At 36.0% G+C, this 26,926-nt stretch overlaps 1 protein-coding gene across 1 annotated transcript; it reads right to left on the bottom strand.

Annotated features, from left to right (window-relative positions):
- Nucleotides 1-614: 614 nt before the first annotated feature.
- SAV1 (salvador family WW domain containing protein 1) lies at nt 615-26,820 on the bottom strand. The gene is made up of 5 exons (XM_044229839.1): nt 26,647-26,820; nt 23,426-23,869; nt 11,838-12,108; nt 8,486-8,629; nt 615-1,993 (listed from the first exon to the last, which is right to left on the bottom strand). The coding sequence occupies exons 1-5, from the start codon at nt 26,738-26,740 to the stop codon at nt 1,792-1,794; spliced, it is 1,155 nt and encodes a 384-aa protein (XP_044085774.1). The 5' UTR covers nt 26,741-26,820; the 3' UTR covers nt 615-1,791.
- Between the last annotated feature and the right edge of the window lie 106 nt (nt 26,821-26,926).

Below are 26,926 nucleotides of genomic sequence, written 5' to 3'. Positions count from 1 at the left end.
AAGAAATGTATTCTTCATAGGTTTATTCTTTTAACATGTGAACTATTATTAAAGTTTACTCTGGTTCCTAATATTAAAAACAAATGCTTACTGAATTTGGAAGTGTTTGGGAGGTACTGATATAGAATGATAAAGGTTTATCTCTCTTTTTAAAATTAAAAATGCATTTTCTTCAGTGTTGACACCATTACAAATCTGTTTCCACTTCAAGACACTTAGCATACGCCAATCCCTTTTTTGGTACCTTTCAGTTCTTTTAAACCAGCCATTCTATAATCTGGGAGCTCTAAAATAGTAATTTCTAACTTCCTTAGGAATAGCTTAGCTAGGTTTAAATTAAACAGTAATACAAAGGTAATGAGTAACAGGAAAGAATGATTAAGATACAAGAGTATGTGAGAGTTCATAAGATATATAAGCTTATATCCTAGAAAGTTTGATTACATGCTCTGAAAAATAACTTCTCCAACTGATAAAATTCTACGAGCTTATTTTCATTTTTCAATATCCTTTCATAATACACTGCATCCTTTGCTTTTGGACCTTCTGAATGGAAAAACCAGATTATTTAGAACACTATGTAAAAAACATGGATTCAAACATGACGCATTTAGTTTCCACAAAAATATATTTAATAAGCTTGTTATATAAAATCAAACATTTAACATTTTCAACATTTTATGAATTCAAACTCACTGATAACTGGGAGTGCTCTGTACTTTCAAAGATTACCTAAACTAAAAATATATTTACATATTTACAATACATGTAAATGTAACTGAAGAGCTACTTCAAATAATGTTGAAATTCACAGAATTCTACAGGCTAAAAGTGCCATAAATTTTTCTGTCATCAATTGTACTGCACTAATTATGAACAATGTCTTAACTATTAAAAGAAAAAAAAGTGGGAAGGAAATGGTAGGTTTTAAAGTTCTGTGACAAATCCTTAGAAGATAAAAAATACGTAAAATCAATTTAATGACCAAGATTTCTTAATGAATCCCTGATTGTCATTTTTGGCAGCTCAACCCCCTCTGCTGGGATGGCAGTGTGCCGTACGCTGTTGGGAACCCTCCACTGTCTCATTAGAGCCATGCTACTAAATGCTTTAAGAGCCCCGGTCAAAAGTAAGGAAATGACAGCAACTTTTGAGTGCTGTACACAGCTTTCCCAAACAAGCTAAGACTTTAGTGCCTATATTTGTTCCTAAAAAATTAAGGACCTTTTATCCTTTCATACCAAAAAATGTGTTCTCGTTTTAAAGGGGTTCTTTGTTTTGGAAGGGAACCCTATACGTTATATACTTACATTGATCACAATTAAGGTCCCAAATCCCATTTTGTATTTTGAACTGCACAATGGTAACATTTAAACCACCTGATTCCAGGTACTATTCCACATGAAAGCAATACACAACTTTTTTTTTTTTTAAACACTGCATAGGTTCTCCATTTTTTAAAAAAAGATACTGCTGTACAAGTTTACCAAGTGATGACTTCCTATTTAATAGCTAGTTATAATGAGACATTTCTTGCTGCATTTTTCTCACTGAGAATATTCAAAGCAGTTTCTAATATATAGCATTTAGAAGTGTTTGGTGTGTTGGCTCTTAAAATGATAATTTTTTTGCTCAATAAAATATTTCTAATAACAAAATACATGTAAAATTAGAATTTTATAATTTCCAAAAAGCTGCCTTTATTAACCAAAGTATTTGTTTGCAGTTTTTTATCTGAGAAAATATTTTAAAGCCCTTACAAAACTTAAATTTTATTTTATAAAAATTAACTTAAAAATTCTTGCCATGTTGTTGGGCATACCACTGCTGTCTCTGCTTGCGGTTTTCCAATTCTGTGAGAAGAGCCTGTCTGTAGGCTTCATACATTTTAACAATCTGTTCCAGTTCTTTCATGAAAAGCAACTTTAGCATTCCCTGGTATGTATCCAGGTCAGCCAGCTGGAAGAGTTCCCACTTCAGAATGTGGTCATATCTGTTTTAAAACATAATCATGCATATGTTCACAACACATACATAAATATGTATTTACAGCAACAAACTGATCTATTTTTATAAATCTATTTGTATTTTTATAAAATACAATTTAATTATATCTAAACAAACCATAAAGCTTTAATTAAAAATAACTGAGTTGTTAACTTACTTAAATATACTACCTTTTTAGGGAGAGAACTGCTGATACTACATTTCATTTGAAAAAATAATTTCTATATCAATTATTGTACTATTAACATTAGACAACAATGAACACAGATTTCAAACCACTGTGGTTCTATAATTTCAAAAGAATACATATTATATGCTTATTCATAAGTTCACCTGAAGTTTAACTGTCAGAAAGTTAAGAATACTTTAGACCTTATTATCCCCAAAGACAATACACAAAAATGGGCAAAGTCACTTGTGTTATTAGCGTTGACAAAACTTTCTGAGGAATGCTGTTCACTACTGCAGACAAGGAACTAAATAAAAGAGGAATGAACAGGAATCATCATTCATGGGCTCTTTTCCTGAGGTTGAATATACAGTATTAAAACAAAATCAAGCAGAAAGGGAAGAATAAGTTCTTTTCAAAATGAGTCAGTAGACTGTAGAAGTATGTGGAGAAGGACTCATGCTCACTTGTATTTACATACATCTCAGAAGGCTTTTTAGTCCTCCTTCAATGGTAAGATGATCCCATACTGACAGGGAAGTATGCAACAAAAAGGAGTAATTTACACTCTGAACTGAAAGGCCTGAAGACAACTCTGATCTAATTTTTCCATCTTACAGATCACAAAACTAAATCTAAAGAGGCCAAATATTTTTTGCAAAACTGTTCAGTGACCAAAAAATGAAAAGGCAGAGTTATGGACCAAATTACTTCAGCGTAATAGTTTTGAATGCTGAGATTAGATAAAGAACTTGAATGACAGCAGGTCATATACCTGTATGATATTGAAACTGCCTTTCTGAAATATTACAGATATAATCAGGAGCTTTGACTGTAAATTCTAGTAAATTTATTTTTAATAGTCATTTATAGTATTTCCTACCCATGATCCTTTGTTTGGTAATTCATTTAACATCTTATTCCAAAAGGATCCTCTAATATATTTTATAAGATGTTTTTTAAAAAGGGAAAGAGTAAACAAACAATGAACAGCCAGATTGTGCCTGGCACATTGACTTCTATTTCTGTACAACTTGGGTACATGTAACCAGAATACCAGAAGCACAATATGCAGGACCACAAGATGAATATATCTTGTTGGATACCAAATTTACCCCCTTAATTACTCAAGTGCCACAACCTATTAAAAGGTATATTTGGTAGAAAGCTTTATATTCTCTTTAGTGAGAAACTCCAACATAAATTAGAGATGCCATAAGAAGTACTCAATGAGCCTTTATGAAGTAACAATTTTGTTTCCTAGAACCTCTGCTATTCATGCAGCTTAAGATCTTATTTGTTTGAAACAAATTCCTTATTCCTAGCAAAAAATCTTAATCCTCTAGAGTCAGAATTCCATAGCTAATGGGCATTTCAGCAATGTCAACTGATTCAAAATGCTTAATTTATGCCAGTTGAACTATAAGAAAATTAAAGCTTATTTATCATCTGTGCTTTCTAGCAACAAAAAAGAAGATTAATTGGAAAATATCATACTTGTTTTAACATATGAACATCATTCTGTATAAGCATTCAAGTTTTATAAAAAGGAAAAAAAAAAAAGCTTCAAGCAATTTTCTCACTTCCCAAGCACAGCATTTAGCATCAAAAATAGGATTAAGGGTAGAAGCAAAAAAAAATCAGAAAATTACAGAAAATCCTTTGGGACGAAGAAAACACACTCTAGAAGGGCACAGATGAGAAAAGTATGAAAGGTACCCATGTGCCTTCCAAAATCTTGCCCCTGCCATTTTTACGGAATTACTTCCCTTCTCATGTAATACTTCCTGATATGCTTGTTTTGTTTTCTTTTTTAGGAGAAATGTAAAATTCCCATTCTTTTCCTTTTAACTAGACAAATCATCTGATTCCCCAGGTTTAATTTTTAGTCACTTATCGTTTAAATATACAGGTAGGGGCGCCTGGATGGCTCAGATGGTTAAGTGTCATCAGACTTTTGATTTGGGCCCAGGTCATGATCTCAGGGTCCTGGGACTGAGCCCTGGTGTTGGGCTACCTGCTCAGTGGGGAGCCTGCTTGTCTCCCTCTCCCTCTGCTCCTCCCACCATGTGCTCACTCTCTCAAATAAATAAATCTTTGAAATATATATATGCAGGTGGGGCACCTGGGTGGTTCAGCTGGTTAAGCATCTGCCTTCATGATCTCAGGGTGCTGGGACTGAGTACTGCCTAGGGCTCCCTGCTCAGCAGGGAGTCTGCTTCTCCCTCTTCCCTCCCCACCACTCATGCGCTCATGTGCACACTCTAATACATAAAATCTTTAAAATACACATATACACACACAGGTAAATCGTTCAGAAAATAGGCTATAAACTATTTCAGTAGCCTATGCTTATTGTAGCACTTAAGCTGTTTTTCCTAGGGCAGTATTCTACTTATAAAAAGCCCATATATGCAAACATCAATTGCTATAATCCTACAAATAATGTGTTCATCCTTCAATGGATGCAATCTTTAAGGAGCCAAAAGTGCTGCTATTTCCAGCTCCAGCGATCACAATGCAGCCTAAGTCCCTTCCCCATGCCTGCCTCCTGTAACAGTGTGCCCACTCGCCCTTTCTGCCTTCACCCAGAGCTGGGGTAATGGTGACGCTGCAAGACTGCCAAGCCATAGCAGTAAAATACAATCCATCCCACAGCACTGTTGGGGACTGATGTTGGGGTGTGTGTGTATGAAATAAATACATTTTTGATGGTCTTTTTCTCGTTGTATACTAACCTTATCATTTATTCTGTAGTTCAGCTTGACTACAGTTTTATGATGCATTACAGACTTTTGTGAGCAGCTTCAGGAACATTAAAATTTAAGCTTTATTAAATTCATAAATAAAAATTTAGAATATAATCTAAGTCAAGTTTGGAAGTATATGCAAAAAGAGACAATTTTAAAATTTTAAAATTTCAGGAACTTAGAAGATTGGCAATTTTTAGCAAAAGGAAAAACATGTTAGTTTTTTTTTTTTAAAGATTTTATTTATTTATTTGACAGAGAGAGATCACAAGTAGGCAGAGAGGCAGGCAGAGAGAGAGAGGAGGAAGCAGGCTCCCTGCTGAGCAGAGAGCCCGATGCGGGACTCGATCCCAGCACCCTGAGATCATGACCTGAGCCAAAGGCAGCGGTTTAACCCACTGTGTCACCCAGGTGTCCAACATGCTAGTTTTTTGACTAAAACTTTTCCTTTTGTTAAGTAAATGATTCTTCATAATCTACTTCATAAATAACAGCTCATCCTTTGTTGATAACAATATTAACCATTTCCACCTTCTTTAGAGACAAAAATTTTGGACCAACTAAAAAGCAACACATACCTAAACCTCTCGTTTTAAGTTTTTAAGCAGTAAAGAAGTACCTGTTCTTGTTTCAGTCTGGCTTATTTTGAGAGTCCTGACCTATTTGGAAAAAAAACTAAGTTGCTCATTTCTAAAAAGTTTTAAAGCTAGCTCACAGAACCAGAGTGGAAAGGGCTATAATCTTTGGGAGTCTGTTCTTTTCATAAGCAGCAAGGAATACCATTTAAGTATGATCTTTTTCCCCAAAAAGGAAAGCTTGTATGTTATTTCTAATGATGATTATAAAGTAGAAAGAAAACCTTCCTCAATCTTACCAACTCCCAGAAATAAGAAAATTTAACAGTTGGGCATATATTGTTCCAGACTTAAGGAAAATGTAAACATACATATTATGTATGGCATAAAATCAGTATATGAACAAAGACTACACATACTGGTAGGTCAAGTGGCATCAAGAGTGAAAGAAGAGATGGAAAACGGGTTTGAAAAGTCCACCTGCTATCATTCCTTACTCCATTCCCATACTGTATGGATAGGATCAGATAAAGAGGCTGCCGTGGGTTATCCCAGACACTAAACCAAGGTAAACATCTATGGATAAATGTGTACCTAATTTCAAATAAACTAAAATGAAACTTTTGAAAAGCATGGTTTATATCTTGCAAAATAATATCTATAATTAAAATGTTTTTAAAAATTACAGTGTCGGGGCGCCTGGGTGGCTCAGTGGGTTAAGCCACTGCCTTCGGCTCAGGTCATGATCTCAGAGTCCTGGGATCGAGTCCCGCATCGGGCTCTCTGCTCAGCAGGGAGCCTGCTTCCTCCTCTCTCTCTCTGCCTGCCTCTCTGCCTACTTGTGATTTCTCTCTGTCAAATAAATAAATAAAATCTTTAAAAAAAAAAAAAAAATTACAGTGTCAGGGCTTAAATTTGACTTGGAAAAGAAGAACCAATGCTTTGGGACTAGAACCCTGGAAGATGGTTTTGTCTCCACATCAGACCAAAGATTAACAACTGTGAATTTACAGACCAAGAAGAATGTTTACATTGGCCCAAAATTAATAAATAATTATAGTAAATGACCATTAGCTTTATAAGAATGTTAATCTGGACTAAATAAGTGAATCATAATCAAATAATTATGACACATATCCTTAAGGTAACCAACCATTCAAATTAAAAGCATGAAAATAAGCTAATAAAAACAAATGGCTCTAAGCAAGAAAGATAACTTCTAAAATCACTAGACTAAAGGCATATACATAAGCCCTTTCCCTGCCACTTAAACACACAGTTGGTAAATACATAATATGGTAAAAAAATTTAGATCAGAGTTGGCTTAACCCCTTGCAAATTTTGTTTCAATGATCATCCTTTAAAATTATGGAAAAGTTACTATTTCAAAAAAGTATATATGAAAGGTTTTACATTCCTTTTTTTTAATATCAAAGATTTAATTTTTTTCCCAAATTCAATGTCCAATCATCTTAAACTATTTAAAACTCTTCTTTGGGCTATTTTATGCTATTAATTTTGATTAAAAAGAAAGAGTAAGGCTACAAAAACCAGAAACTAAATATTACCTTACAAAGTTGTTAAAAGTATATGCACTCATATATGAAATGCCTAGCAAGGTTTAAAAAGAATTTAATAGCTGCTCAGTATATATTTATTAAATAAGTTATTAATGACAAAAATTAAGAGTATGATCCTTGAAACTGGAGATAAAGGTTCAAAATCTACCACTTAATAGTTGTATTTTCTTAGCAAAGATAGAGCCTCCATTTTTTTTTAACCTGTAAAATGGGTTTTGGAAAGATTATATGAGATAACATATGTAAAAGTTTAGCATCATAAGATACAAACAGGAAGCACTGGATAATCAGTAACTATTTGCTTTCAAAAACTCTTTTCTGAAACCATGGCACTTTGTATATACCAGTGTTATTAATCTTTATCATGTTTGGTTATTGATCTGAGTATTTACTTCTGTTTTCCCAGAATAGAAAAGTTCTTTGAGGCAGCTTTCATTTATTCATGATTGTATTTCAAGAATAGTGCCTACTATGTCACCCAGTAAATATCCTCAATGAGCCTGGCAAATTCACAGTCATCTTTAAAAACTAGCCCACGTATTTTCTTCTTCAGTGGAGCTTTCCTTGCTCTAGTCATATCATAAGAAGCCCTAGTAAGTGCTTATGCAAAGCAGTCACCATGCCATGTGCTTGAAAATGCATTATCACTTAACCCCCATAGCTCAGTAGAGAGGAAAAAAACTTGGATCTAAGTTCAGTGACTTGCTCAAGGTCATTCAGTATGCAGGTGATGAAGCCAGAAATCAGACTCCGTTTCCTTCCTGAGTGATCTTGACCACTATTCCTTACCTCTACCCCCAAGAATCATCATCATCATCATCTACACTAAGCTCTCTTAATGTGCAAGGTATTATCATAAAAATACTTTAGATGCTCTATTTTATTGAATTCTCAATAACCTTAAGAGTAGGCACTATTTCTACCCACAATTTACAGAAGACAAAACCAAGTTAAGCACTCTGCAAGGAGATACACAGCTAAAAGGTATCCGTGAACTCAAATCATCTCATCCCAGAACTTGCAGCCACTACCTGTATTATTTCAACACCCCTGTGTCCTGCTGCTTCATCCTTGTATCTTGGATTTCCTTGGGTCCGTCCTTTTATCACACGGTATATATCACTTATTTACAAGTTAATCTCCCCTACGAGGACATAAGCTTATTATATCCCTAATATAACACAGGTCTCCATACAAAGAGTGAAGAATCAGTAAATGTTTGCAGAACTTACATTTCTAGTCAATGATTTTCAAACTTTATAAGCTGTGATAATTCTTTTTCAAGTAAAAGAATTTTTAGATGCCCAATATTAAGAGAAAAAACACAGTGCTATGTGGGTTAAGCAGCCCGGAGACTTTGGTTCCACTTACCCCTCAACAAAACTATGTCATAAATTCACTTACTTCACAGGGGCTCGAGCATAAACCTGAAGCCAGTCAGGAATTTCTGCAGTGTGATATGGATTTGCAGGTACCAGAAGGGACTGATTTCTTTCGGTTTGCTGTGGCTGATATGTGACAGGAGGGGGTTGGTCATACCGAGGTACACTAAAAAAAAGGAATCAACATTCATCAGGATAAAGACTCTAAATCTAAACAAGAAATTGTAAAGAACAAATAATATTTAAATGTTTTTCAATGTGCCTCTTGCCCAAACTGAACTCCTTCTACCACCTTAAAAAAACACAGAAGTCTGACTTTTTTTTTTTTTTTTACCATAATCATAAGGTGAAATAAAATACACCTTCTTCTGGAAACTAGTAGGTCACTAGTGATGAATATAAACCCAAACTAAATATTTATAAAAAATTTTTTAAGATTTTATTTGAGAGCTGAGAGAGAGAGAAGACAACTGGGAGGAGGGGGAAGAGGGAGAGGGATAAGCAGACTCGCCCTGAAGGAGGGAGCCCAAAGTGGGGCTCAATCCCAGAACCCGGAAATCATGACTTGAGCCAAAGTCAGACACTTAACCAACTGAGCCACACAGGTGCCCAAAATCTTTACATATTTTTAAGAGATTTCTTCTGTGTGGTATTTATTCTTTTCAAGGAACTTAAAAGGAAGCTATAAAAAATTTAGAGCTAATTATTACCTTTATACTGAGGCTTAAAACTTAAATAATAATTTTCAGTAATAACTAGTAATTAGCTGTAAATTTATACTGGAAAGGTTGACAGTTTCTCTCAAAATGAGAATGGATGCTTTCTTCCTCCTGTAGGCTGAAAAGGGGATCTGGAATATGTAGTACACTGGGAATGAGAACTGTGATTGAATTATCCACATTAATTATTTTCTGCTTTTACCGACTTATGAGAGCATAAGTGAGAGTTGAGTTAGAGTTGACAAGAACCTATTTTAAATCACAGAGACTTAAAACAAAAAGAAAAAAACAGACCATGCTTTTAATTAGTTCTAATAGCCTAACCGGTGGGACAGAGAGAATAGCAATAGGAGGAGGGAGTTATATGAGAAAAATGCTAAGGAAAAAAGCACTGAACCACTTGAAGCCTAAAGACTGAAATTTGGAAGACCAAATGATCTATTCCAGAACAGGAGACAAAACCGGAAGAGCCTGCTCCAAACATCAATATTTATGTGTATATCAGAAAAGGTCACTGTAATACTAAACTAGGATTAAAATAATTGTTAGGCTGTGATTAATACTTTAAAGATCAATGTCCAGATGGTACTGCAATTTTATACTTATCTCTTCTTTCATAAATAAGTACTAAGTAGGTACAAAGTGAAATATCCTTTGACAGCACAACTTAGGGGTGGGAAAGAACTGAGGCTTTGAAGACAGGCCTAAGGTTTTTAACCTCAGTTTGGCTACTTCACAAGTTATATGAATGTGGGAAAAACTGCTTCACTTCTCTAAGCTTCAGACTTCTTATTTGTAAAACTAGAATAAATTCATACTAAAGATGATTCTTCTCAACAATAAATGAGCTAGTATGTCAAGTGTTCTGTACAAGGATTAGCATAATAGAGACAATCAAAAATAGTTATTAGTATTATCTATGTGAGTTTAAGAAAGATGTTTGTTCTCTCCAGTTTAATGTCTACAGAGCTGGTAAGAGTAGCAAATTGTGAAAACGCCTTGTAAACTATAATAATTCTATAATAATGTAAGGTTACTAATGATAAACAGAAAAATCAGCTCGATATACTCTCAAATCTGGTTGTCTGGACCACAAAGTCTTCTGCCACCTGGTGAAAGCAATCTGTAATCATGTTTAGTTCTTTTTTTTTTTTTCTTTTTGCATTTTCCATCATTCTTTGTCAGCAAACACCTGGCTGCACTCTCACTATGTACCTGCCCGTGTGCTGGATGCTGGGACACAGCAGGGATAAGTGAAATTCATCCCTGCCCTTGATGGGGAACTATGATCAGGTCAGAGGAGGACTCTAAATTACTCCCAGGTCACAGGCCTGAAAATGGAGGCCAGCAGCTTGCCTGAAATGGTTTAGAGAGTAGGCAAAGAGACCAGAGCCCAATACAGGCAGAGAAGTTGGTCTGGCTCTTTCGAAGCGGTGACAAGTTCAGCTGTTCAATTAACACTGACTGAATACCACTTAATGGAATCACTGGGAAAAGAAACTTTTCCAAGTTGAATGAATAAATCCAAATATGTAAAATGACACAATAGGGGCACCTGGGTGGCTCAGTGGGTTAAAGCCTCTGCCTTCAACTCAGGTCATGATCCCAGGGTCCTGGGATCGAGCCCTGCATTGGGCTCTCTGCTTGGCAGCGAGTCTGCTTCCCTTCCTCTCCCTCTGCCTGCCTCTCTGCCTACTTGTGATCTCTGTCAAATAAATAATAAGTAAAATCTTTAAAAATAAATAAATAAAATGACACAATCATGATAAAGCTTAGTTTTCTAGGTGGTAATATTAAAGTGTATTTTCATAACAATTTTAATGGTTTTAAAAAATGCAGAAGTCTACTATAACTGAAGATCATATTATGCTAAATGGTACTAAGAACACCTATCAACACGCTGATGATATTATACCCATTTTAAATCTTATGGCTCAGAGGTAGTTAACAGGAATTTATTTGTAATTTCATGACTAAACTGGTACTAGTTTTTTTTATGTACTTTGAAATCCTGTGTACTTTACATATACATATATGGCACACCGCAATTTGGATTAACCACCTTTCAGGTGCTCAATAGCTACACATGACAACTGGCTACAATATTCACAGGGCTTAAAATCTGGACATACTGAGACCTACTGATAAGCCCAAAGGATCACTGGTTACATTTATTGAACACATCTGGGATATTTTGTATAGTTCCAGTTTTCACTTTCTTGCCTGGCAGCAGTAAGAAACAGAACATAAAAAGTCAGAAATTGAATAAAGCAGATGCTATAATTCAGAAGTATATTTTGACAAATTAGGAGGGAGGTCTGTATTATTTATAGAAATTTAAATGGAAAGAGACAGAGGTTTTAATTATTTCAATTTCTGGGTATCTATAATAAAAAACATTGTGGTATTTTAAAACAGAATCTGATCATACGAATACTGACTGTGTTTTTGAGGTTGTTTTAAAAAGTTTTTTTTAATTATTACTAAAATGTATTTACCAAATCATTACTAAATACAAATTCAAAGAAAAATGTCATAAGCCTTCAAATATCAAACTTTAGAGTGCCTTTCTTTCTCTTTGATGAAAATATGAGCTCAAAATCTAACATTAGACAATCTCAAAACAAAAAGTTGAAAATAAAATTGATACTACACCTAGGAGCACAGGGATGCCTATATTGAGCCTTCTTATTTGTGTGATCTACATAATAGGTTCCGAATTCTGATGACTCAACTCGCTCCCATCCTGGAGGAAGTCCTTCTCGCTCAAGGGGATGGCTCCAATGAGTTGTATTTGTGTTGTGATCTATATAATATTTTCTCCCTCTCATTGTCCAGTCCACAGACCAGCCAGGAGGAAGAGGTAAATCTTCAGAACCATGGTTAGTTAAATTTCCTAAAGATGTAGCAGCAACTCTCCCAATACCTGAAGAGAAAGATAGAAAAAGAAGAAATAGAACAATTATTCAAAGCTAAAAATTATGGTATCTGTGAAATAGTCACAAAATTAACTATCCTAATTCTAATTACACTCTTCTGTTAAAATTCATGATTTTATCATTGTAAGTAAGAATTTTCATAAACTAGCCAGTATTACTAAAATTTAATTACAGAACGAAGGAGGAACAAGACTCCCTCTCTGAAATTAGTTCTGGTTGATGCCGCTATCACCAGGCTACACAAACATTTAGCTATTAGCAAAGCTACTAAATATGTATACTGCTTAAAGAAAAGTGAAGAAAATAAAATTTCACCACATTCAAGATTTAAGATTTGACATTTCACCTAAAACTAAAAAAAAAAACAAAAAATAAAAACCAACTTGTAAAACTGTCCAGTTTATAATTTAAATATAATCTAGCTGTCCCCGAGAACCATTAAGTAACTTTATCAGAGATGCAACATATTTGGTTAACATACAAAAATCAATTAAGTATTTGCATACTAACAACAACTGGAAACAAATTATACCACTTATTATAGCTCCAAAAAATCAAATACTTACATATAAATAAAACAAAATATGGAAAACAAATTATGTACAGAATCTGCATGCTGAAAACTATAAAACAGTGATGAAAGAGTTAAAAGAACCTACCATATTAATGGATTAGAAGACTCAACCTAGTTAAGATGCCAATTCTTCCTGAAATGACCTTTAAGTTTAAGATAATTCCAATCAAAATTCTAGCAGGAGTTTATAGGTATAGACAGAAACAGTTGGGCTCTAAAATGTATATGGAAAGGCAGAACTAGAGAAGCCAAAACATTTTTAAAAGAAAGAATAAAGTTGGAGGATTCAACTTTTTTTTTTTTTTTAAAGTAACTTCTATGCACAACGTGGGGCACAAACTCATGATCCCAAGATCAAGAGCCGCATGGTCTACCAACTGAGCCAGCCAGGTGCCCCTCATACTACATGATTTTTAAGACTTACTATAAAGATAGAAGTAATCAAGACAATATGGTATTGGCAAAAAGGACAGACAGATCAATTGAACAAAGAATCCTAAAATAGACCTACACATACACAATCAATAGATTTTTAACAAAAGTAAAAAGGCAATTCTATAGAGAAAGGGTAGTTTTCTAACAAATGATGCTGGAACAACTGAACATCCATATGCAAAAAAAAATTAATCACAATCTATACCTTCCTCCTTCCATAAAAATAAACTTAAGATGGATCATATACCTAAATGTAAAACATAAAAACTATAAACCTTTTAAAAGAAAAAGGAGGGTAAGTTTTCGTGACCTTTCATTATTAGGCAGAGCTCTTAACCATGATGCTGGAAGTGCAATCCATGAAACAAATATTGAATTGGACTTTGTCATAATTAAAAATGTCTGCTCTGTGAAAGGCATTATTGTTTTTTAAAAAGATTTTATTTATTTATTTGACAGAGAGATCACAAGTAGGCAGGGAGGCAGGCAGAGAGAGAGAGAGGGGAAGCAGGCTCCCTGCCAAGCAGAGAGCCCAATGCGGGCTTGATCTTAGGACTCTGAGAGCATGACCTCAGCTGAAGGCAGAGGCTTAACCCTCTGAGCCACCCAGGCATCCCTATGAAAGACATTATTAAGAGAAAGAAAATCAAGCTACAGACTGGGAGAAAATATTTCCAAGTCACATATTAGACAAAGGAGTTTAATCTAGAATTCATAAAGAACTCTCAAAACACTAGGAAAGTATTTTAAATGGGGCAAAAGATGTGAACAGGCACTTCAAAGAAGATATTTAGATGGTAAATGAGTAGAAAAAAATGCTCAAATCATATTAACCATCACGGACACTGCTAATTAAAAAACCCCTACAAATTAAAACCACAATGAGAGGATAATACACATCTATGAGAATGGCCAAAAAAAGAAAAAAAAAAAATCTAACAACACAAGTTGTGATGAAGAGGATATGGAGCAACTGAAACTCTCATACGCTGCTGGTGGAAATGCAAAATACTTCAGCTACTCTGGAAAACACTTCAGCAAGGTCTTACCAAGTTAAATATGTTTTCCATATGATGCAGCAATTCTATTCCCAAATATTTAACCTAGACAAATGAAAATGCTTCTTCACACAAAAACCTGTATGGGGAGGTTTATAGTGTTGAAAAAGGAAACAATCCACATGTCCTTCAAGAAAATGAGTAAACTAATACAATCATACAGTGGAATCTACTGTAAAAAGAACTAAATATCGATATATGCAACAACATGTATAACCTCAGAGGCATTACACTGAGTGAAAGGAGCAGGCCTCAAATGGCTGTAAACTGTATGATTCCGTTCAAATGAAATTACTGCAAAGGCAAAACAACTAGGACAGAAAATTATGGTTGCCAGGAATTTGGGGCAGGGTGAAAAGACTAAACAACTGTCATAAACCAAAGAACACTTACTACACAAAGGGACAGCAATGACATAATTTTTAGGAGTGAATAAAATGTCCTATAAACTGTCTAGGCATTACATAGATATATAGATAGATAGAGATATATATCAAAATTCATAGAACCCTGTACCTTAAAAAAAAAAAACCTTAAGTTTACTGTATGCTATTTGGGGGAGGGCGGGAGGGAGAATAACCTAGCTGCATTGTTTTATTCTCACATAAGAATAGTAATTGTATATAACTAATCACACCAAAATTCAAAGATTCATTTAGTTTATGTCCATAGGTTAGTGGGTTAAGCCTTTGCCTTCAGCTCAGGTAGTGATTTCAGAGTCCTAGGATGGAGCTCCGCGTTGGGCTGTCTGCTCAGCAGGGACCCTGCTTCCCTCTCTCTCTCTGCCTGCTGCTCTGCCTGCTTGTGATCGCACTGTCAGATGAATAAATAAAATCTTAAAAAAAAAAAAAAAGACTAAGCAACTGTCATAGACAAAGGACACTAAAGAGAAATGACAACTGCATGCAATGTAGTACTCTGATTGGATCCTGGAACAGAAAACTGACATTAATGAAAAAACTGGCGAAATCCAAATAAACCTTGGAGTTAATAAAACATTCTTGACTTCAGAGACACTAAAAATAAAAAACCACTGTTTACCTTTGGAGGTAGCTAGGGTGCCAATTCATCATCTTAAAAACTAGTAATAAAGAGAAAGATTTAGTGTTTATCCTTTCTTATATGAATAGCAACCACATAATTGATGAGAGATAGTTCTTCATTATAGAAGTCCAACTAATAGAGAAGAGATGACAGAAATTAGAGTATCATCCTCTGTAACACCTAATAAAATATTGAATCTAGCCAATGATCATTAATGGTTATCAAATCAACAGGTAAAAAGGCCAATGGAAAACTTCATTATGAATGAACTGTGCTGATATCTGATCCCATCATCAATTTTAGGATCAAAAAGAGAAATTAGTCATTATGTGTCTCTGGAACTGATGCAGCAGAATGTATACAACAGCATCTATGAACTATTTTAGCAAAAAGAAAAATGCAAGAAAGAAAATAAACACAATCACAGTATTGTTTGAAAAGAAAGGCATATACTTCTAAAACATATGGGAACTATAGAAAAACAAGCCTTTTGGTGAAACTGAACTTGGCTTCTATCAAACTGAAACTGAAGGCTTATTTAATAAGTGTAGCTTAAGCAATTTCTGTACTTAAAAAAAAAATGTTTAAACAAAAAAGAAATAAGCCAATGTACTAAAGATATGTACATAGCAAATAACTTTAAAATCACATTTTAAAGCATGCAATGGCTTTATATTTTCTCATACTTCCATCATTAGAAATGTTGTACTACTGGCCATAACATAGAAATTTTTTAAAAAGTTAAAGTCAATTCATTGTACTCGTACTGACTTATTCATAAGAACCATAAATTTTTTGCCCAACAGAGGCCCTCCTAAAAATATACAAACAGATTTCTAAATACAACATTTTTAAAAATAAAAACTCTTGAGTGCCTGGGTGGCTCAGTGAGTTAGGCCTCTGCCTTCAGCTCAGGTCAAGATCTCAGGGTCCTGGAATAAAGGCCCGCATTGGGCTCTCTGCTCAGTGGGGAGCCTGCTTCCCCACCCCCTCTCTGCCTGTCTCTATGCCTACCTGTGATCTCTGTCAAATAAATAAATAAAATCTTTTAAAAAAAACCCCTCTTATAGTAAAATATAAATTAAAAGGTACAAACTTTATTAAAGATTATTAAATTAATTATTATTAATTAATTATTAAATACTATTAAAGTTGTGACAGTTTTATTAATCTGCTTAGAAAGTCCAAACTTCCATATACTGAACTTGCCTAAATCCAGAAACACATACACCTCTCCATTTAAACAGTATTAGGTACCAAACACCAAATTTAAACTATGACAAAATGTGAAATTCGGATTTAGAGGAAATACAAAGACCTCTCTGTAGAAACTCTTATTTTTCAGAATTAAACCTCAACAATTTGATACGGGCACAAAGATATCTTCAAAGTTCTTAATAGGCTCATCAGCTTTACCAATGCCATGTAAAACCATGATTCCTAACCTTTCCGTGATACACTCCACCTTCACTTTCCGAAAGTGCCATGTACACTTATTTTTTTAGACTATTTTTTAAAATTTTTATTTATTTATTTGTCAGAGAGAGAGGGAGAGAGAGTGAGCACAGGCAGACAGAGAGGCAGGCAGAGGCAGAGGGAGAAGCAGGCTCCCTGCCGAGCAAGGAGCCCGATGTGGGACTCTATCCCAGGACGCTGGGATCATGACCTGAGCCGAAGGCAGCGGCTTAACCCACTGAGCCACCCTATTTGGGATAATTTTATAAAACCTATTGAGGAGGATGTGCAATGGGTGGCTCAGTGGGTTAAGCCGCTGCCTTCGGCTCAGGTCATGATCTCAGGGTCCTGGGATCGAGTCCCGCATCGGGCTCTCTGCTCAGCAGGGAGCCTGCTTCCTCCTCTCTCTCTCTGCCTGCCTCTCTGCCTACTTGTGATCTCTCTCTGTCAAATAAATAAATAAAATCTTAAAAAAAAAAAAAAAAAACCTAAAAGTGAGATTTAAAACAAAACATACCTAGTAATTAAATAGGTTTAGAAGACAGGAAAAATAAAGCTCAATCAAGCTCTAACACATGAGACCTCTGCTCTAAGTTCAGCCAGAAAGTAGATATTTGCAAACGACATATCAGATAAAGGACTAGTGTCCAAAATCTATAAAGAACTTAGCAAACTCAACACCCAAAGAACAAATAATCCAATCAAGAAATGGGCAGAGGACATGAACAGACGTTTCTGCAAAGACATCCAGATGGCCAACAGACACATGAAAAAGTGCTCCATATCACTCGGCATCAGGGAAATACAAATCAAAACCACAATGAGATATCACCTCACACCAGTCAGAATAGCTAAAATCAACAAGTCAGGGAATGACAGATGCTGGTGAGGATGCGGAGAAAGGGGAACCCTCCTACACTGTTGGTGGGAATGCAAGCTGGTGCAACCACTCTGGAAAACAGCATGAAGGTTCCTCAAAATGTTGAAAATAGAACTGCCCTATGACCCAGCAATTGCACTACTGGGAATTTACCCTAAAGATACAAACGTAGTGATCCAAAGGGGCACGTGCACCCGAATGTTTATAGCAGCAATGTCCACAATAGCCAAACTATGGAAAGAACCTAGATGTCCATCAAGAGATGAATGGATAAAGAAGATGTGGTATATATACACAATGGAATACTATGCAGCCATCAAAAGAAACGAAATCTTGCCATTTGCGACAACATGGATGGAACTAGAGCGTATCATGCTTAGCGAAGTAAGTCAAGCGGAGAAAGACAACTATCATATGATCTTCCTGATATGAGGAAGTGGTGATGCAACATGGGGTCTTAAGTGGGTAGGAGAAGAATCCATGAAACAAGATGGGATAGGGAGGGAGACAAACCATAAGTGACTCTTAATCTCACGAAACAAACTGTGGGTTGCTGGGGGGAGGGGGGTTGGGAGAAGGGGGGTAGGGTTATGGACATTGGGGAGGGTATGTGCTTTTGGGTAAATTGGAAGGGGAAGTGAACCATGAGAGACTATGGACTCTGAAAAACAATCTGAGGGGTTTGAAGTGGCGGGGGGGTGGGAGGTTGGGGTACCAGGTGGTGGGTATTATAGAGGGCACAGCTTGCATGGAGCACTGGGTGTGGTGAAAAAATAATGAATACTGTTTTTCTGAAAATAGATAAATTGGAAAAAAAAAAAAAGTTGAAATTTCAATAGCCAAACATGTCAAATCTGGAAAAAGCAGAGAAGAGCACATAATGCTCTTATAAAAGGCATGAACACTAACAGTTACAAGTGTCTCCTCTGACCTGCCCCTTTTCCAAATGTATTATTTCATATTCAAAAGAGCCCTATAGGTGATACTATCACTATCAGTTTACAAATGAGGAAACAAAGATTCAAGTAAGTTATTTCCAGAATCATAGAATTGGTATACAAGTGACAAAATTATTACTAACAAAGTAATCAACAAACAAAGATCAACTGTAATTCTTCAAAGAAAAGTATGACTGTCACTAATAAAAAAAAAAAAAAAACAAGCTGCAAATTTTGAATTCAATCAGTGGAAAAATTTAGGAACCTGTTTCTGAGATACAAGGGAAAAAATTAGTTTTTCATTTTTTCAATTAGTTCCAGAAAAGAATGAGTGGAATTCATAATGTTCAAAATAATTTCCTTGTAGGAATTAACTGCACAAACACCTTCCATTTATATAAAGTAAGGCATTCATAACTAAATACATTATTTCCCAAACACAACGATGAAGTATTATTTTGTCTTTCTACCAAGAAATATCTCTGAAGAATTTAATCTCATACAATCAGGCAGATATCTGTGAACCCTATGCCTATAAAGCTCAAAAATTCTGGTTGACTAATTCTGTAGTGGTTACAGAGAATAAAATGGAATCTGGAACTCTAATGAAGGTCCACAAGCTTCAGGGTAATAAATGCTAAACACTATAGCCCATGTTACAATTAAGATGTTGATAAAGAGATCTACGAGACCAGTGCTCTAACCCGAGCTACGGAGCCCCACTTGATAAAGAGATCTAAAGAGATCAACCTTTTCTCCTCCTCTGCAAAATAATATTACAAATAAAGTTGTGTCCCTAAAGATTATTAACCCCTTCTCAAAAATGATTCTGAGTTCCTTAAATAATTATGCATTTCCTGGAGTAAACATTACTTCCATGTTTTTGTAAAGGCTGACACTTTTCAGCTTGATTTTGGTAACTTGATTTCTTTAGTCATCTTTAAAAATAAAAAAGTTTTAAAAGTCCATTACTTAAAACTGTATAGAACTAAATTACTCAAATGCAAAACAAAGGAATTCATTCTGCCTTTAGTATTCCAACTGAAGACTTCCTGTTAACAGCCAAATTCCTTCCTTTGGCACATAGAGTAGGTGCCTGCCTGTTACACTGGCCAAAATGTTAAAGGTCAGATTTCACAGCTAAACCTAAACTCGGTAGGCCCTGAAACCCCCTAAAATATCATATAAACTGTTTGGTTATGATTTTTTTTTTTTTTTTTTTTATGCAAGTGGTATATCCTGCCATTTACTTAGACTGTTACCAGTCTAAGTTACCAGTCTAAGTAACTGGCAGGATATACCACTTGCATTAAATCATTACCAAACTATTTTCTTTCATATATTCTTAATGCTTACTACCTTAGCAACAATAATCAAAATTTAAAAGTTGATGGCACATCTTTACCCTCCCACAAATTTACTTTCTCCTTCTCATTCCCTGTAATTCCTTGAATTCTCTTCAGCATTAATCTCGAAAATACGGTAAGTTTCAAATTTTTTCAAGATGAATTCAAGAAACTTCCAGCTACTGTTTCATATTCAGATTTTTTTCCTTCTGGAAAAGACAGCTGATAGGATTTTCTGCTTGGTTAGTTATTGGTTATTAATCCTTCCCTGACATTTAACGGATTCCTTCAAAGAACTGGTTTTTTCTAAAATGTAAAACATTAAATCTTATGCTCTGATGTAATTCTATTAAGTGAAATTTCTCAAGCATATTACCACTCTAATAAATGCAAATCTTTCTTTAAAATGACTTTTTAATTTGAAAAAGTATCCAATTAACTTGTATTTTATTTATCCCTAACTCATGATTGGAAAGTTTTGAAGTCTGTCACTAAACTTATAAAAAGTGTCAGACTGCCTCTAAGAGAGGATCGGTAGGAATTTAGTTCTAGCAGTATTTCCTCAATGATACTTTGTGAACCAGAATTTTTAAAACAATATTTTAACTTGGCATTATTAATTCCTTATACTTTCATTTAGGCAGAAAAGTGTTATAAATTATCAGTGATACCTGAAATATAAATATACATGATAAAAGTAAGTGTGAAGAACAATCTGTATTTATGGTAAGCTGTGTTAATCTTTTATTCCTGCTACTCGTCAGCCACCAAAACTGTCTGAAGACTCCAGACTTGAAATCTCTGGATTCATTCACTTAGTCAACCATTTACACAGGCAAATGTCTATGCTAATCCTATCTGAATCTTCTCTCTTCCTTATCTCTCATTTCCCATTTGAGGCCACGTCCCATCAATACAGATGTGTCCCACTTCTCTTTCTAAATGTTTGCAGCCTGAGTTGGGTCCTCATTAACATTTAAAATAATAACCACCAATGCACCAAATGAAAGATTATTAAGTCAATGGAACTCATAAGTAGCATATAACATTAAGAAACTCATTCAAGTAAAAAGCAGGGATATAAAACTGTACAGAGTATAATAACAATGCAAAAAAAAAAATGCCATTAGAAAGATGAAGGAAATAACATATACGATGAATCTCTGGCCTGATGGGCACTTTCCCTTAACTTCTCTGTTTTTTGCAAATTTTCTACAGCAAGCAGTTATTACTCTAAAAAATGATTTTTTAAAAACTTACTATTTTGGTTGGTTAACAAATCATTTCTGAGGTTTAAAACTACTTAATATTATAAATAGCCAAAATAAACACCATACCAAAGTATGCAACTGTTTAACCCCTTAACCTAGACACTCTTTAAAAACAAAAAGGCTCTGGGGTGCCTGGCTGGCTCAGTCCGTGGAGCATGTGACTCTTGATCTCAGCATTATGAGTTCGAGCCCCACTCCGTGGAGATTACTTATGGGGAAAAAAAAAACTTAAAAAAAAAAAGACACTCATCCATGCTCATTTCTCTATGCCTAGAAAACCTTTCCTCTTTTATGACCCAAAGAGATTCCAATGTCAGCTTTCATAAAATAAGCTGCTTTTACCAATTACTTTCCATTATTCCTCAATTTTCCAAACTTCTGATTTACTTCTCCATAATTTTCATTTTCTCCTTTCCTCTCCAATACCACTGGTACCCGAAAAGTCATCTTTTCTCTAGCAATCTATCCTGAGTACAACCAGTAATCTTTAAATACTGCTTTCATGAAATGACTTGTCTTTGAAATCTGCCATGGCTTCTGTTTGACTCCAAACTGTTTAAATCCTTCAGATTGTTGCTGGACCACAAATCTCCATTCTACCTCATATCTTCTTTCTTCATATTAGAGAACTACATAGTTCCTTCGATTTACACGTTCACTCTGTTTTCATTGGCCTATTCCAAATTCCTCATTTAAATGCCTTTTCTCTGCCCCATTAATCTGAAGTCCAAGCTCAAAGCAAGTCCTACCTCTTTCACGAATCATTCTTAAATATTCCAGCCTACCCTGATCTATCCTCTGACTCCCTATTGCACTTACTGTCAATAACAGTGTTCTGTGATTACTGTACATATATTGGTTTTGTTCCCCAAACAAGATACCAGAAAGCAGATGCCAAAAATGTCAGAGACAATGCTAAACACATAAATGATTAATACTAAATGAATAAGGGGGCGCCTGGGTGGCTCAGTCAGTTAAGCCCTAGGTCAGGACATGATGAACATGGAGCCTACTTAAGATTCTCTCTCCCTCTTCCTCTGCCCCCTACCCACCCCAAATACTAAATGAATGTTTTCTACACTCCTGCTCCAAACTGTTTGTTGTTGTTTTGAGAGAGGGAGGGGGGGAGAAAAAGAGAAAGTTAAGCGGGCTCCACAGCCAGCATGGAGCCTGATGCTGGGCTTCATCTCCTGACCCTGAGATCCTGACCCAAGCCAAAACACTTTGAGCAACCTAGGCACTCCTCCAAACTGTTTTTAAGGCACCTTGTTTTAAGTTTCATGGGTTAAAAAGCAAAGTGTATTTATTCTTATCCTACCAAGATTTAAAGCCTGCAACTTAACCAGGAAAAAAACAATTAGATAAAAAAGTTTAAGTTTCAGCTTGCTTCAGTTTATCTAGTGTAATCCAATACTCTGGGAATAAAGTAGAACTGTCCATTTCTCCTATCTCTTCTGCTCCTTGTACAAGTATTCCCAAGTTAGCAAATATGGCAAACAGATTTTAAAAAATCATGTGGCCAGGGGCGCCTGGGTGGCTCAGTGGGTTGAGGCCTCTGCCTTTGGCTCGGGTCGTGATCCCAAGGTCCTGATCCCAGGGTCCTGGGATGGAGCCCCGCATCGGGCTCTCTGCTCAGTGGGGAGTCTGCTTCCTCCTCTCTCTCTCTGCCTGCCTCTCTGCCTACTTGTGATCTCTGTCAAATAAATAAATAAAATCTTTAAGAAAAAATAAAATATAAATAATAAAATTATATGGCTAGTATTTTTATTACTAAAAGAACAAAAGGACAGACTTCCATTTGAGTCTTTTTGACAAACCTGGGAAATAATTATTGACCTAGGCAAACAGTTTTGTTAAGAGAAGCAGTGTAGGCTGTACCTGAGGAATGAAGCAGTTGCCCCATGGTATTTTTTGCCACGCCCAATTCTTCCTATCCACCTTTCCTTTCTCTGGTATAAGTCCAGGTTCTTTGAAACCCTAACCTTCCCATCTTACCAAAACTAAACCTAGATTCAATCCAACTGTAGACATTAAATTCTCTGGGTTTTCAAGGTTAACAGTCTAGATAACCTTTGGGTGAATACTAAATTTTTATAAAATGAGTTAATAAAACAAATGGGCACAAAATTCTTTCACTCAGTATAGATTACTAACTATTTGTAAGCTGGCTTAGCAAAACCGGCAAAATGGAAAAGTATTTTTCTGCGAGTGTGTGCGTGGTTCCCGAGAAAATCCAGGAAAAAAAGCACCTTTTTAATTGTTAATAAATCTAAACTAATGTAGGATTTGTAATTTTAAGTTACCTGAAGCATGTCTCCCCTGATTCTGTGGCATTCTTTGGAAGAGATCATGGTTGTATTCATAATATCTATAGTCTTCATGTGCACGATCTCCAAGTGGGCGCCTTCTCTGACCATCAAAATAATTATCTGAATAATAATATCGGGAACCAGAGTCTCCATTTTCAACAGCAAAATTAACTTCTGTTAAAAATGACTGAGAAGAGCCATACTCCCTAGGGACATCTGCTAGACTCCGGGCAAGATAAGAAGGTGCAGACAATCTGTTGCTTTCTCTTCTCATTATTTCATGAGGTGTTCTTTGAATTGGAGTTCTAAGAAAACTCTGGTTTCTTGAAACTATTCCATCTCCAGAAGCTGAAAAGGCATTAGGACTTGAATCTGGCAGACAGATATCAGTTCGTCTTGGAATTGTTGGACCATGCCGAATAAATGAAGGCATGAGATCTACAATAAAATAAAACAAAGAGTAAAATAACCACTTTGGTAAGTAATAATTACCTTTTTCAAAAGTTGTTCATTTATATCTATCACCCCCCCAATGCAAAATTTCAATGGACTTGAGCAAACACAATTTAAAATTCTAATTTATGATAGTACCTGGGTATTTTAGAATTAAGGCTAATTAATACCTTCCCATGCAAATGATTTTATAATTTTCACAAACGTGGTATGTGTAAACTCAGTCAGAATCAAATGTATTCTGCATAACACCATATATAACATGATGAAATGTCAGTAAGCTTAATTATGGTCAATGAAATACTCATGAATAAATGTGTAAAAATAAGAAACAACCTAACAAAATTAAATTATTTTTTTGCTGATTTCACTTCATTTTCAAAATTCCCCAAAATCCTTTTACAAGCAAACACAATTTCAAATATAAAATAGAACATAATGCTATTCCCAAACATGTAAAAGTGGATTCCTTTAAAAAGACTTTAAAATAATCTGGTTTCCCCTCAGAATTATGTAATACCAGTACATAATCAAATGCTGGAAAGTAAAAAAGCTTAGGTATGAAAATTAAAAAATAAAAAAATCTCAATTCAAAGAGGTACACAAATGTTCAATCAGTTCAAAATATGCCAAACCTGAAACTACCACTCTCTTAAGAACAAGTAATTATAATTCAAAACAGAAGATAACAGTGGAACAATGGCCTTCAGGATATAGTACTTCTGAATACAGAACTTAAGTGGCTTAGACATGCCAGGTTACAAAGCAAATAACTTCGTAACCTGAAAAAAATTAGATTTGGAAACTTTTATTCATTTATTAAGTACAAAATATTAAAGAGCACTGATATTAATAAGGTTCAAAAGCTAACAAGACAGAAATTAATAAGAATAAATTTATTAATAAGAATAAATTAATAAGAAATAAATTTGCTTTGAAGTATGATTTACATGGGGTGCCTGGGTGGCTCAGTCAGTTAAGCATGGGACTCTTGGTTTTGGCTCAGGTCATGATCTCACAGGCTGTGAGATCAAGCCCCACCATGGGCTCTGTGCTCACCAGGGAGTCTGCTTGAGATTCTCTCCCCCCCTTCCCTCTGCCTCTGCCCCAACATGAGCTCACTGGCACTCGCTCTCTCCCTGTCTCAAATAAATAAATAAATAAATCTTTAAAAAAATAATAATATATAGCTAACGTATTTCATGATTTTAAGTAATGTTTAATAAAGTTTATTTGCAGCAAACTGCAAGCTATCATAAATTTAGCTGAAAACCTAAGAGCATATGTAACTGAAAAATAAGCTTATAAAAAAAAGGTATAAAAAAAATCAATTCTCAGGGGGCACCTAAGTGGCTCAGTCAGTTAAGCCTCTGACTCCTGAGTCCAGTCCTGATCTCGGAGTGCTGAGATCAAGTCTCTGTTCAGCACTGGGCAGAGTCTGTTGCTCTCCCTCTCCCGCCACCCCTCCCCCTTGCTCAGGCTCACTCTCTCTCTCCCAAATAAATAAATAAATATTTTTAAAAAAGAAATCAACTTTCAGGGGGTGCCTGGCTGGTTCAGTGGGAAGAATGAAGGGCTACTGATCTCAGGGTTGTGAGTTCGAGTCCCACACTGGGTGTAGAGATTACTTAAATAAACTTAAAAAATAAAAATTAATATGCTAATTACTGATGTATCTACTGATCTATCCTGTTGTTCTATAAGAAAGCACTGAAAATACAAGGATAAATCTCTAAGGCTGAGGATGCAGTTGTTATTTAAAAAAACATGCTCTTAACACCTTTCTGTGTGATCCTGGGTAAATACTAGGAACCTCTATGAACAGCTTTCCCAATTACAGAATGAAGTAATGCTTAAGTCATAAGGTTTGTAGGAGCTTCCAAGAAGGGCACTTACACAAAGTGCCCGCTATGCAGTATGAACTTCTAAATATTAGTTCCTTACCTCACAAATGTTCTAAACACACAAGCAAGAATTAAAAATTCAAAGATTCAGCTGAGAAAGCAGAGTCAAATGCTTAAACTGAAAAGTGTGGCGGGGAGGCAGCGAGAAACTGTTAAAGTTAAAAAAAACAAAACCAAAACTTTCTTGGCAATTTTTCCTGAAGTACGATAGAAATTTTTGCGTACTTCGCCTTTTTTTGGGGGGTGGGGGGGGAGAGTCCGGGAAGGAAGGTGGTATTTGAAGCAATTCTCACTTAAACGCCCAAACACACATGATTTTCGCTTTTCTAAGATCTGAGACTGTTGATGAGGCTTTGGAGAGCGGCCACAAAAGGGACGGTCAACTGTCACCACCTTTTCACGTCTACAATCATCAGCGAAAGGGCTAAGGAATTCTACCCGAGTTCGCACAACTTCCTGCACGGATGGGTGACACCCGAAATGTTTGCAAACACAAGGCGTATCTCTAAGTACCTAGAAGAGGAAGAAGTGGGCCCCAGCCAGATCACTTTCACCTCTTGTAGCATCAGGGAATCAGCAGTTGAAGAGTTTCCGAAAGAACCTCTTCTAGTACCCAAAATAAAACAACACTCCGCCCCGGGGGGAGGAGAACGGGAAAGTTTGTTATTTTCAGGGAGGCCCACGGGGGAAGGACTACTCTTAAGTTTCTTACGCTTCGTCGGCTTTCAAACAATGACCACCACTTCGGGCACAATACAATCTTAGAAAACAGTATTTCACAGAGACCAACAGGAAAGAAAAGCCAGGCTCCCCGCAGCCGCTCGGGCCAGGTGTGGGTACGCCCCGCCCGACACTCACTCCGGAGCAGAGGCGACGTCTCTTTCTTCACGTACTTGCCCTGCACCTCGGCGGGCTTGGACACTTCGTTTTTGGTTTTCTTTCGGGACAGCATCCTTGTCGACGAGGCTCCAGGCCGCGTTAAGCAGCCTCCTTAGGGCTCCGCGAAGGGCGCCGGCCGGCCCCGCCGCCACCTCCGCCGGCGCCGCCGCCTCCTTCCCTCCCGAGCCGCCGCCGCCGCCGCCGCCGCCTCCTCTCCGCAGCCCGGGGTCGCCCGCAAGGACTGCTGCATGTTCGGGGC

The sequence above is a fragment of the Neovison vison genome, chromosome 13 (assembly GCF_020171115.1).
Source record: "Neovison vison isolate M4711 chromosome 13, ASM_NN_V1, whole genome shotgun sequence".
Lineage (NCBI taxonomy): Eukaryota > Metazoa > Chordata > Mammalia > Carnivora > Mustelidae > Neogale > Neogale vison.
The sequence above is the reverse complement of the archived record's forward strand: the minus strand, read 5'-3'. Positions and strand labels throughout refer to the sequence as shown.

Coding starts and splice junctions, on each gene's coding strand:
- SAV1 (XM_044229839.1), bottom strand. CDS start 26,740: ATGCTGTCCCGAAAGAAAACCAAAAACGAAGTGTCCAAGCCCGCCGAG. Junction 12,109..23,425: donor TCAGGGGAGACATGCTTCAG/GTAACTTAAAAT, acceptor CTTTCTCTTCAG/GTATTGGGAGAGTTGCTGCT. Junction 1,994..8,485: donor TATGCTCGAGCCCCTGTGAA/GTAAGTGAATTT, acceptor GTTTTAAAACAG/ATATGACCACATTCTGAAGT.